The sequence below is a fragment of the Arvicanthis niloticus genome, chromosome 13, assembly GCF_011762505.2.
Source record: "Arvicanthis niloticus isolate mArvNil1 chromosome 13, mArvNil1.pat.X, whole genome shotgun sequence".
Lineage (NCBI taxonomy): Eukaryota > Metazoa > Chordata > Mammalia > Rodentia > Muridae > Arvicanthis > Arvicanthis niloticus.
The window spans coordinates 55,113,885-55,126,130 of NC_047670.1; the positions used below are offsets into that span (position 1 = coordinate 55,113,885).

Below are 12,246 nucleotides of genomic sequence, written 5' to 3' on the forward strand. Positions count from 1 at the left end.
ATGGTAACTCTGCCACCACTTCCCTGGTGCCACTTGCTCAGATTCTCAACAGCTATTTGTTTTGCAAGATTAGAATCCTTGTCACCACAGGATTCCATTGAGACCTACCTGGGTTTTGGAAGAGAGGAAAGCCTGAAAGGAACATAGCATGCCATAGGCATGAGACACACCCTCCAAGACCTACATGGGGAAGGGTGGAGAGGTGATGACCCAGTAACCCTAGTCCAGCAACCTAGAGAAATGTTGGGGTCTCCCACTCAAGTACAGATGTACTGCACCAAGCTCCAAGAGAACCTGCAGGTTAACTAGGTAAGACATAGGCTGTTTCAGCTCTCCTCCCAAGAGCTGGGACCAGAGCCCAAGGCCTGTCCACAGAGCCTCTGATCGTGCTTTCCTCAGAAAATATCAGAGCTTCACCTGAGGTGTCTTTTGCTCAGGCTTGGGTAGCCAGAGGCCTATTTGCTCTGTCTTTTAAATCTGCCTCCCCACAGAATCAAGTTCCTGAGAAGCAGCTTCAGGTCGGTTTCTAATTTCTCAATGGTGCTGGTGTACAGTAAGCACCTAAGACTAACAGGGCCTTGCCTGGAATCTTGGGGTTGCCATCCTATGTTGGGCTAGGACCAGCCTACAGATGCTGAGGCTGTAGATGAAGGAAACATCCACACGGTGGCTCACAACTCTTCTGCCTCCACAACCATGCATGTGGTGTGGAAGTGTACACTAAACACATACCCAGGAAGGAAAGGTCAAAGGAGTATATATAGATCTCCAATTCCAGTATTTGAAGATTCCTATAAAACCCAGACTCCTCAGGATTAATTAATGGGCAAAGACTAGCAGGGACTATGGGCAGCCCATCTCTTAGTGCTTCCTTTAGGCCTAAGGGGTTCCTTAAAGAGCCCATGCCTGGGGTCTATCTTGTTAGAATCAAGGACAACTGTGTCCAAGAGCACAGCTGGGCCTCTAGCTATGTGCCACACCTACCCCCTGGTGGCCCAGGTCTAAAGTACAGCCTAAATTGCCAAACAGCTGTCAGTGAGCACTGACCAACCTCTGCATGGACCTCCAAAGCCTCTTCCCTTGTAGGGTTGGTTGGTTGCACTACTCAGGACCCATGGGCAGCCTTCAATCCAATGCTGTCAAACCATAATGTAGAAGCCTATACCAATCTCTAAACTGCTTTGTGTTGCTGGTACTCAAAGCCTTAAAGCAGCACCTTAGAAGCCTGGTCATCACTAGCATTAATCTGGTTTTACTAGGCAAACCCCCAGGCCCATACTGAACTCTGAATAGGATGGAAGCTACCATTAGGGCCTCAGGTTCAAACCCAGCTGTGTCAAGCAGGGTTGGGATATTGAAGCTTCCTTCATGCATTGTTACAAAGTACTTGAACAAGCCAACTGTATCATACTAAACCTTTTATAGATCAGGCCTAGGGCCTCATCAATACTGCCTAAGGAACCAAGAGACCCTGGCTGGTATCACCCAAGCTCTGTAAAGGACTGAATACAGAAGATGTAACAGAGACATTAGGACACATTACCCTTCAGTAGTGCCAGCAATCACCATGTTTGCTTTAGGCATTGGAAACCTGTCAGTTTCAACAACCCGAGCTCATCTCAGATGATATAACTATGCTACCCACCCACCAGGCTAGCTACTCTAAGGAAATGCAAGCAAAGCAATGTTACTGGAAACATTTTATTGATGAGACTCCAACTGCACATCCTGGAATCAAGCACCTTCCTCCTTGGCAATACGATCTTTCTTGAGTGGTCCCTGTGGAGGAGAAACAGCAGACCCCATCATTCCTGCACACAGCAAACAGCGGCAAACAGCCACGACAAACCAGGCAGCCAGCTGCCCCAGCCCAGGTAGGTCCTCACCATGAATGCTTTCTTCTCCTCCATGGTCTGGAAACGACCATGGCCAAACTTGGAGGTGGTGTCAATGAACTTCAGGTCAATCTTCTCCAGAGCCCGACGTTTGGTCTGGACCAGCAAGGACTATGGGCCAAAAAAGAATGGTCAGCAACTGACAGCCAGCAGACAGGGAACAGAATGGTAGGAGAGCGGGATCAGTCTCACCTTGCGAAGAGTGAGCACTCGCTTCTTGGTTCCCACCACACAGCCCTTGAGCATGATGAAGTCATTGGTCACCTCACCATAATGGACAAAGCCACCCTAGGGAATCAGAAATCTATTGGTCAGTAAGGCCAGTTAGTTATATCAGAGCCAATCACGATCAGCGGGGGCTGTTCTCAGAAGGAAGGCAACAGGGAATAGTTCCTCAGTCTCACTCGGGCGCTGTGCCCAGCGCACATTCCAGAGCCTCATCACAGAACAGCTGAGGTGAACATCACCACCCCCACCTAGTAGACTCAACTGAGCACATCTAGTTGCTGTGCAGGGCATGAATGGGAAGCCCTGTCCCAGACATGGGTCAGCTGCCAGCACTCACCAGTGGGTTGATGCTCTTGTCAGAGAGGTCATAGTCAGTAGATGCGTTGTTTTTGATCAGTTTACCATCCTTGATGAGGTAGCCTTGACCAATCTTGTAAATCTACACAGAACACATGAGTGTCAACAAATGAGAAGGTTGTTCTAAGGAAGCAGCAAAGTCAGGTAGCAGCAACACCGAAATGCCAGCAACTAGCCTGGTACCCAGATCAACAGAAAATGGAACTCTATGGTTGTGTTTTTCCAGGTAGTGGTCCAGATTAAAAACACTGCAATTTGCTGGATGACAAACATATGTAGTCCCAGCACTTTGGTGTAGACAAAGGTCAGAGGTTCCTTTCTTCTACCAAGCACCTTAAACTACATGAGACTGACTAAATCTGCTCGGTATGGTAATAACTCATGCCTGTAATCCTAATAATCCTGACAGATACAGGACTGCCACAGCTCCAAGGCAGCTATGCTGCTGTTATTTCAAAAAGCATAAAAACTGAACCTTTTAAAAAAATCTTGGGAAAGATTAAAGATTAAACCTGGGCTAGACAGTGTCATACATCTACGGACTCCTAAGACTGACTGTTCCGTGGATCTGAGACCATCTGCCGGATCCCAGCTAGCCTTACCTTCTTGTTAATCTCTGTCCGGTGATGGTAGCCTTTCTGCCCAGCTCGAGCCACAGAGAAGGCTACACGAGCAGGGTGCCAGGCTCCAATACAGGCAACTTTGCGCAGGCCTCGATGGGTCTTTCGGGGCAGTTTCTTCGTATGCCAACGACTGGTCACCCCTGGAAAGAACATGTTAACTCTTTTAAGAGGGCTGGGCACAGTTCTGCTCCCAAGTTACTTGTGATTATATCATTGATTATTAAAATATCTAATAATGGGTAAATCTGAGAATCATATTCCAATACCAACCCCACATTTCTGTCCTATCTTAAATCAGACTGGATGGGTGTCTGAATATTTGTATTCGCAGTACCTTCAGCTACACGTATTGAACTGTGGCCAGAGGTTGCCATTTATTGGGTTGAGGCAGTTTTATTTAACCAGATAGGTACTGAGGTAGCTGAGTCTGTTCTGCAGAACCCCACTTTCATTGCCACCTGGCATTAACAAGGAAATGCCTCCACAACATCACTTGGGTGCTGTGTCCAGCACACACCCCAGGGCTTCACATCACCCACTGCACTACACTCCAGCAAAGCTTACCTTTGTACCCTTTGCCTTTTGTTACTCCAATGACGTCGATCATCTCATCCTGCCCAAACACCTGGTTCACAGGCACCTGCTGCTCCAGCCTCTGTCGGGCCCAGTCTAGCTTCTCAGCCACAGTGCCCCCATTCACCTGAATCTCCATCAAGTGTGCCTTCTTCTGGCGCAGAGGGAGGAGACGCATCTAAAAGCAGATGAAATGAAGTTTAGATCAGGTTGGTGGCAGTGTTTTCTCTGAACCTCACTGCCAAAAGACTTATCTTTGCCAGTGGTTGATGGACTGTCAGAATAGGAACCAGCACTGTGTTAGGGCTGAAGTCAGTTAAACAGTGTCACAGTGCCCTCTGCTGGTTTAAGCTGCTGGTTGACTATAAGGAATTAAATTATGACACCACAAATATCTAATCCCCTCAGATCAAACACTCAAGAGCCTCACACCCCAGGCTAAGACCACTGGGTGCTCACCTGAGTGTGGGCAATTATGCGGATAACCTGGCAGTACTTCTTCATGCTGTTGAAGTCCTTCTCCAGCTGTTTCTTGCCTGTGTCATCCTGCCATTTCTTACAGTACTTGGTGAAAGCCTTCTTCTTAGATTTGTGCCTTCAGGAGCAGAGCACAGTTGGGGGAGGGGCCCGGTGCAGGCCTTCATCACCCTTGCAGTGGGTGAGAGGAAGGCAGACTGGCACCATTTGGGGATGGGGCTCATTGCCGGCTTCTAAGGAGCCTTTTCCACCAGCAAGCGGAGCCTGGATGAAGCTCATCGGGCAGAGCCGAGCGGAGCTGAGCAGAGGTCCACAGGTTAATATGAGCCACAAATAGGTAACACACAATCCTTGCTCCAGGGTACCACAACTTCCCTTTCTCTACTTGGAGGCACATCTCACAGTAGTGGGAAGTTAAGAGACCCACAGAGGCAGGGGACAAGTACAGACAAGATTTAAAGGCCAGCATCTAAGCCAAAAAAGATTTCTCACACTAAGGTCAGATGCCAAACAACATGTTTTCCCAGCTGCCCTGTCACTTTTCAGTGTTAAAGAAAAACACCCTAAGGGTTAACAGTCAGCTTTTGGCTCAAAGAAGCCAAGTTTTCAGAAACCCGGGATGAATGTACATTCACTGTGTCCCTTCACTCTAGGGGAGCCCAAGCCCTTCCCAGGCTCCCAAGTTCTTACCAGTTCTTATAGAAGCGCCTCTTACACTCATCACTGATATGCTCAGCAAACACAGTCTTGAAGGTCCGCAGGCCGCGAGGGGTTTCCACATATCCCACAATGCCCACAACCACCATGGGTGGGGTTTCCACAATGGTTACAGCCTCCACAACTTCTTTCTTGTTCACCTCTGTGAAGACAAACAGGCACAGGCATCAGTGGGAGCAGACACTCCAACCCATCAAGTGTCCACTTAGACACAGGGCTTCTGCACCAGAATCCTGGGCCTTCCAGGACTCCCCTTCACATCCCAGCATCTCCAGCTGGGAGTTAACAGTTGGGGAAGGTTCTAGGGTGTTACAACACAGCCTGCACTTACTCTGCACAATTGCTGCTAATCTAAACCAGGCAGTGTGCCATGCAGTGACTATCGGCTGATGCATTAGCAAAATGCCATCTGCTTCACAGGGATTTTATCACTAGCCTTGTTTCAGGTCTCTTCATCATTTATTGTCCAGACATTTGTTAACTATGTCTAGAAAGAGTTGCAAAGAACAAGAGGCAAGCTCAAAGCTTTCTCACGAGTAGAATATTGTCCATCCTTTCAGAGGGCCTAGATTCCCAGGCGCCCACATGGACAGGCCTTTGCACATGACTACACCCTGCTTTAAATTTTGCTAGGCCATGGCACTACCACCTTAAGACAGCCTTTGCTTCAGACACAAAGCACCCCAGGATGGAGTCATCTAGTGTGCTTCTTTGCAAACTTTAACACAGGCAAAATTACACAGTCCAAGTTGGACAATGAAGTATTGTACATACTTGATCCTGGCCTGTCGACTTCCCGGACGATGTGGGTCATGCCAGCCTTGTACCCTAGAAAGGCTGTGAGGTGAACAGGCTTGGAAGGGTCATCCTTAGGGAAGCTCTTCACCTTCCCACGGTGCCGGCTGCTGCGCTTCCTAGGCAAGAAGCCCAAGGAGCCATGCCTGGGAGCTGAGAATTTCCTGTGAGACTGAGGTAAAGGGATAGAATCACCAACATTGCTCTCAATCTTTCCATCTCTTACCACTAAGTCCAAAGGTGGATTCCGCTGTTTAAAGAATTTTATAAGATAGCCTACAGTAAGACTTCTAAGTTCTTTTCGTTTCCATGCCTTGAACCACAGTCAACAGCTCTAAATTATGACACCAGAATCTCCTAAACAAGTTATTTTATGGGTGAGCTTTCAGGAGTCACCGCTAAATGGCAACATGGCGTATCAAGCAGCCTATCACAAGTAGGCCTCTAGAACTCCCAAAGCCAAATCAGAACTTGACAATCAGCACAGAGTTTCTGCCCGCCCGTCAAAGGGTTCATCATTTGTGGCTTCTGGGAACTCGAGATCCACCTTCCTTCCTTGGAACCACATTCCAAAATAGGGACTCGAGCAGATTTGCAATGTCCCCATTTTAACTAATGCATTCCTGAAAAGTCTACAAGGAGTAATCACCAGCTAATTCCATGTTCTAAACATGGAATTAGACACAAAACAGCCGGTTCTCTGAGTCCCTTAGGATTGCGCTCAAAGGGCTGCTCCCACACAGGCCCAAGCCAGTCCCACACACGTTCTCTATAAAAGGCCGTTAAAGTCCGTGGATTTAGGGATGGTTGCGGTCCGCCCTCTGATCCCCTAGAGCAGCCTGCGTATTGGTGAGGCCAGGATGGCGCCGATGCGAGGCAAATACACGTAGGCCGGCAGAAGGCCATGGAAAAAGGCCGCATAGCCATACGTACCATCTCGCCGCCACACGCCGCCGATAGAGATCGGCCAGGCGCTTGTGCAGGCTATATAAAGCCACTCGATGGCTCCACCTCCTCAGCGTGCCAACGTGCTGCCGCAGTGAACGTCGGGTCGAAGGGCGCGTATCGAAGGTCATTTTACACGCACTTTCCCGCCTACTTGGGATTGACGAATAGCGTCAGTACGGGGAGTGGTTGGGTTCAAACTTAGTGAAACGCCGGAGACATTGAGGTTTAGAATGTTATGAATCTACGGCGCTCTACAGCGGCCAAATTTGATGATAATGAAGAAAAATGGAGGCATTGTCCATCCTGTAACCTCTAGAACGGAATCCCACAGTGCTAGTCCCTTTAGTAGCAACAAAACCACGACGTGGAAGCAGGTTTAATGTGATAAAACTGACTGCGTCGCTCTTGCGAGCTTTTAAGATAGAAAGACTGAATGAAACTGCTTTTTGCCTAACCAGAGATTTTGATGTGACAATGACTTGCCTTTAATACGCCATGATTTCGGGCACACCTTCTTCAATTCCTGTCTCTGCCATTTCAGTCTCCAGATGCCATGTCCCGTGCATATTTATCTCTTGATTTTCAGATTTACAAACGAGTGAGTTTTTCCCCCGGCGTATACGCATGTGCGCCATGTGCGTGCCTGGCGTTTTCAGAAATCAAAAGAGTGTCAGATCCCCCTGGAACTGAAGTTATAGACAGTTGTTAATACTGTGAACCAAACCCGGGTCCCGCGGGATGGCAACAAGTTTTCTTAATCACTGAACCATTTCTCCAGATCAAGAATTTTAATGAATTTATTTTTAGTACAACATAGCTTTATTATAGAGAGGTTGAAAAAAAGAATTTCTGAAAGTGCCGGAGGACTACTTAAGGATAATATCATTAATAAGTTAATTTTAGTTTTTTATGTATGAGTGGTTTTTTTGTTTTTTTTGTTTTTTTGTTTTTTTTGTTTTTTTTGTTTTTTTTCATTTATGCGTGTGCACCACCTACGTGCAGTATCCAGAGATTGCAGTACCGGGGAGATTAGAAAAGGGTGTGTGGAACCCTCTGGAACTGGAGTTACAAATACTTCTTGTGCTGGGAACCAAACCTTGGTTCTCTGCAAGAGCCCTTAACTACTTAACCATCCCTCCAGTCCCAAGAAGAAAACTTTAAGATTTATTTGTTTTTTTATTTATGTGTGAACATTGTCACTGTCTTCAGATACACCAGAAGAGGGCATCAGATCCCATTACAGATGGTTGTGAGTCACCATAGGATTGTTGAAAATTGAACTCAGAACCTCTGGAAGATCAGTCCTCTCTCTCTCTCTCTCTCTCTCTCTCTCTCTCTCTCTCTCTCTCTCTCTTTCTCTCTCTCTCTCTCCTCTTAAATTTATTTAATTTTGTTGTTGTTGTTGTTTTTGGTTTTTCGAGACAGGGTTTCTCTGTGTAGCCCTGGCTGTCCTGGAACTCACTCTGTAGACCAGGCTGGCCTCAAACTCAGAAATCCGCCTGCCTCTGCCTCCCAAGTGCTGGGGTTAAAGGCGTGAGCCACCACTGCCCTGCTTAAATTTATCTTAATGTTATGTGCATCGGTGTTTTGCCTGCACATATATCTGGGTGAGGCTGTCAGAGCTTGGAGTTAGAGACAGATGTAAGCTTCCATGTGTAAGAGGCTGTCAATTTTGAGTAGGCTCTTTATCTGGACCCAACCAGTGAGTCATTCATGTTAAATGTACTAAAGATTAGTAAATTTATAGTAAACATGACTTTTGATTGATCACAGTAGCCAAGCTCCATTCAGTTAAAGGAGCCAATGACCCAATAATGCAAACTGTTCATAATTCAGCTTGTTTTGTGTTTTAGAAAAACAAAGTAACATCAGCTTTGGGGAATCAGGCTTTGACTTTTAATCCTGTTCTCTGACCACAAATACTTTCTGGCCGTGTGGCAGTTCTCAAGTTCTATTCTGTCTTCAAGGCTGCCTCCTTTAACAATGAAGAATAAGGGCAGGCAAGTTGGTGCAATTTTGGTGGGAGAGGCTGGAGGATCAGTTGATTAAAGGTATCCTTGACTAAATGAGACTAGGGGAAGGCTCTTAAACTGATTCTAAAATATGTTTAGAAAAATCAAGTCTGCCGGGCAGTGGTGGCGCACGCCTTTAACCCCAGCACTTGGGAGGCAGAGGCAGGCGGATTTCTGAGTTCGAGGCCAGCCTGGTCTATAGAGTGAGTTCCAGGACAGCCAACGTCTATACAGAGAAACCCTGTCTCGAAAAACAAAAAAAAAAAAAAAAAAGAAAAAAAAAAAAGAAAAGAAAAAAAGAAAGAAAGAAAAGTCAAGTCTTCAAGCTGTGTATAGGGCCACGTGCCTTTAATTTCACCACTTGGGAGGCAGAGCAGGCAGATCTCTTAGAGTTCAAGTTCTATGTAGGTAGCTGCAAGCCAGCCAAGACTATATAGTGAGAGACCCTGACTTAAATAAATAAAATTTAAAATTTAACACCTTTAGAAAATCAGGACTTTTGGGCTAGAAATTTGACTTAGTTGGTATAATATTTGCCTAGTCTGCATGAAGCCCTACATTTCATACCAAAGTCCAGGCATTTGGCATACACCTTTCATTCTTTCTTCCTAAGAGAGACTGAATGGAACCAGGCAGATGCAGACCCACAGAACAGCCATAAAGAGAAAGCACAGACCAAAAGGTATTGATTGTATCATAGCAATTTCCTCCCAGTTGAAACATTCTGTTCTGCAAGGGAGGTTCCTAACACTCAGAAAGTAAGCAACTCACAAGTCTCAGGAGGTTCCTGAAACTTACCAGATTCACAGGTTATATAAATTAGGCATTGCTGAGGAAAAACTTCTTTACCTGTAGAGCTAGCTGTCTGGGTGCTGTGCAGAGAGCTCCAGGATTGCCAGTGAGTTTTTTTTTTTTTTTTTTTTTTTTTTTTGTTTTTTTTTTGTTGTTGTTGTTTTTTTTTGTGTGTTGGAGTTAACTTGAGCTATCCATGCTCCTGTAGTAACTTCAGTAAACTCATTGGTTCATCAAGTTGGACTTTGGTGGAATCATTTCTCTGGTCTGTCATCTGTGTCATCTCTGGATTGGTAGATATTTATTCACATTTTCCCAGGGAATTTCTCACGCAACAGGATCATGGATCCTGACTGATCGATCCATGACCAGGAGCAATGAGGCTATTATTTGTTTATTTTATATGTATGTGTCTGTGTTTGAGTATGTGCACTTGAATACCCAAGGAGTCTACAAGCAACAGATCCCTCTGGAGCTGTAGTTACAGGTTATGAGCCACTCAGTGTTACTACTAGGATCTGTGTTACTACTGTGGCCCACCGCAAGAGCAGTATTTGCTCTTAATCACTGGACCATCTCTCCAGATGTCTTAGTTAGGGTTTACTGCTGTGAACAGACACCATGACCAAGGCAACTTTTATAAAGGACATTTAATTGGGGCTGGTTTGCAGTTTCAGAGGTTCAGTCCATTATCATCAGCATCTAGGCAGACATGGTGCAGGAGGAGCTGAGAGTTCCATGTCTTGTTCCAAAGGCAGCTAGAAGAAGACTGGCTTCTGGACAGCTAGGACAAAGGTATTAAAGCCCATGTCTGCAGTGACACATCTACTCCTACAAGGCCACACCTCCTAATGGTGCCATGTCCTAGGCCAAGCATATACAAGACACCATGCCAGTCTATGTTTTTGTTTGTTGGTTGGTTGGTTTTTTTTTTTTTTTTTTTTTTTTTTTAAGATAGTCTCAAGTACCTAAGGCTGACACTGGAACTTAAGTCTGAAGCTAGCCTTGAACTAATTTTCTACTCTCCATTTCCCAAGTTCTAGGACTACAGCCAATCTGGTTCAGAAATAAGGAGTGTTGCACAAGATATTGTGAAACTATAATCTTTTGCCACAGTGCTTAATAACAAAGATGATGTTAATCTGATGGTGACCAGAGCTGCTGAAAGGATGTCTTCCCAGAAGTCTTTTAGGTATAAGGTTACTCAGCCTCTGTGCAGGCTCGTGGCTCTAGTTCACTCATTGGCATATAAAAAGACATAGCAGTTCAGCAATTCCAAGAGCTTTAGGGGCTGTGTGGCAGGAAGCAGGACCAGGACCTGATAGATAGTATATATCTATTTCACAGGGGCAACTAGATAGGATGAACACATCCATCCCTAGCTGACTGACAAGGGCCCATCACACTAAATGCCTGTGGGAGTGCAGGCACCCAGATGGCTCTTTATTCTCTGCAATATTCTTTACAAAGTGGTCTATGCCTTAAATCCCAACACTGGGGAGAACACTGTGAGTTTCAGGCCAGCTTGGTCTACAGAACAAGTTCTGTGACAGCCAGTGTTGCCTGGTGAGATCCTATTTTCAAAGTAGAAACAAAGCAAAACGGAGACACTCACAATCACTTCTTGTGCAACTTTTAAAAATAAAAAATAAAATATGAGGGCTAGCAAATAAAAAATAAATATGAGGCACTTGCCACGCCTGATGTCCCGAGTTTCGATCTTTGGGACTGATTTAGTGGAAGGGAAGAAGCAACTATCACAAGTTGCCCTCAGATTTTCACACACATACTAAATATAATGAAATTATAACAAATTAAAAACAGGGGCTTGAGAGATGGCTGGGTAGTAAAGAGCGCTGGCAGCTCCTCCAGCGCCCACAGGGTGGCTCACCGTGATCTGGAACTTGAGTCCCAGTAAATCCAATGCCCTCATCTGGCCCCTGTGAGCACTGCACATTTAGGCCACACACACGTGCATGCAGGCAAAACACCCATATGCATAAAAATAGTAAATAAAATGTTCAAAAACATTTCATTAAAAATAATTAAAACCGCTGTTCTTGCTTTTTAAGCTCAGCCCAGTCCCTTGCTGTTGGCGTGGCTTTCTCCAGTGCCGTCTGCTCCCTGGCGGTTTTACCTGGAGCTGGCACCCCCAATCCTGACACTCCAGTGATCTCTCAACAATACTTTCTTCCTGGATGCTGGCTTGGTTCTTCCTCTTACCTAGTTTTATCAGTAGATTCTATTTGCATTTCCGTAAGCCGGCTTCTGACACCTCTTCAATTATGCAGTATAGCCTTTTGTTTATTTGTTTTGTTTGGTTTTGAGACAGGTTTTCTCTGAGTAGCCCTGGCTGGCCTCAAACTCAAGAGAGCCACCTGTCTCTGCTGGGATTAAAGGCGTGCGCCACTAAGTCAGCTACTCATTGAGTAAACCACAGATATGTAGATAGACTGATTGGTTAACAGATTTCTGGTGTGACCTGGGACAAGAATGTTAATATGAGTAATTAAGATTGGAATAAAATCACCTTGGCTAGATTACCAAAGCGTAGGTGGGATTATCTAGCAGACCTGCTTCTGCTGCTGCTTCTCCCTGTGGATTTAGTGTCATGAGATAAATAATGAAAGATTTGAATGTGTTCATCTACATTGTGGCATAGAACTCAGGATGAGGTACATATGGGCAAGAGGAGACCGTTTCAACAACATTCAAGGACATGTAGTAAGTACCAGGGCTAGCTGCTCAGCTCTGGAACCTTCTGACCACACGCGGCTTTGTGCTTGGGCGAGGGCGGTGGGATATGCTCTGTTAGTTATGATAGACGAC

General features: G+C 45.7%; 1 protein-coding gene and 3 non-coding genes across 4 annotated transcripts; all 4 read right to left on the minus strand.

The window, feature by feature from the left end:
• Positions 1-1,687: 1,687 nt before the first annotated feature.
• On the minus strand, positions 1,688-6,729 carry Rpl3 (ribosomal protein L3). Its single transcript, XM_034516318.2, has 10 exons — positions 6,599-6,729; positions 5,645-5,837; positions 4,844-5,012; positions 4,136-4,271; positions 3,668-3,854; positions 3,083-3,243; positions 2,461-2,562; positions 2,088-2,183; positions 1,887-2,006; positions 1,688-1,779 (listed from the first exon to the last, which is right to left on the minus strand). Exons 1-10 carry the CDS (start codon positions 6,599-6,601, stop codon positions 1,735-1,737), a joined length of 1,212 nt encoding a protein of 403 aa, XP_034372209.1. The 5' UTR covers positions 6,602-6,729; the 3' UTR covers positions 1,688-1,734.
• On the minus strand, positions 2,254-2,347 carry LOC117719445 (small nucleolar RNA U83B). Its single transcript, XR_004608170.1, has one exon. It is a non-coding gene; the product is annotated as a small nucleolar RNA U83B (small nucleolar RNA).
• On the minus strand, positions 4,272-4,326 carry LOC117719448 (small nucleolar RNA U82P). The gene has a single exon (XR_004608173.1). It is a non-coding gene; the product is annotated as a small nucleolar RNA U82P (small nucleolar RNA).
• On the minus strand, positions 6,126-6,189 carry LOC117719490 (small nucleolar RNA SNORD43). The gene has a single exon (XR_004608206.1). It is a non-coding gene; the product is annotated as a small nucleolar RNA SNORD43 (small nucleolar RNA).
• Positions 6,730-12,246: the final 5,517 nt, after the last annotated feature.

What these genes read in the sequence shown, in the direction of transcription:
- Rpl3 (XM_034516318.2), bottom strand. An exon ending in AGGCGCTTCTATAAGAACTG is followed by an intron (nt 4,272 to 4,843) that starts GTAAGAACTTGG and finishes CTGCTCCTGAAG; the next exon opens with GCACAAATCTAAGAAGAAGG. An exon ending in ACAAGAGCATCAACCCACTG is followed by an intron (nt 2,184 to 2,460) that starts GTGAGTGCTGGC and finishes CTGATTCCCTAG; the next exon opens with GGTGGCTTTGTCCATTATGG.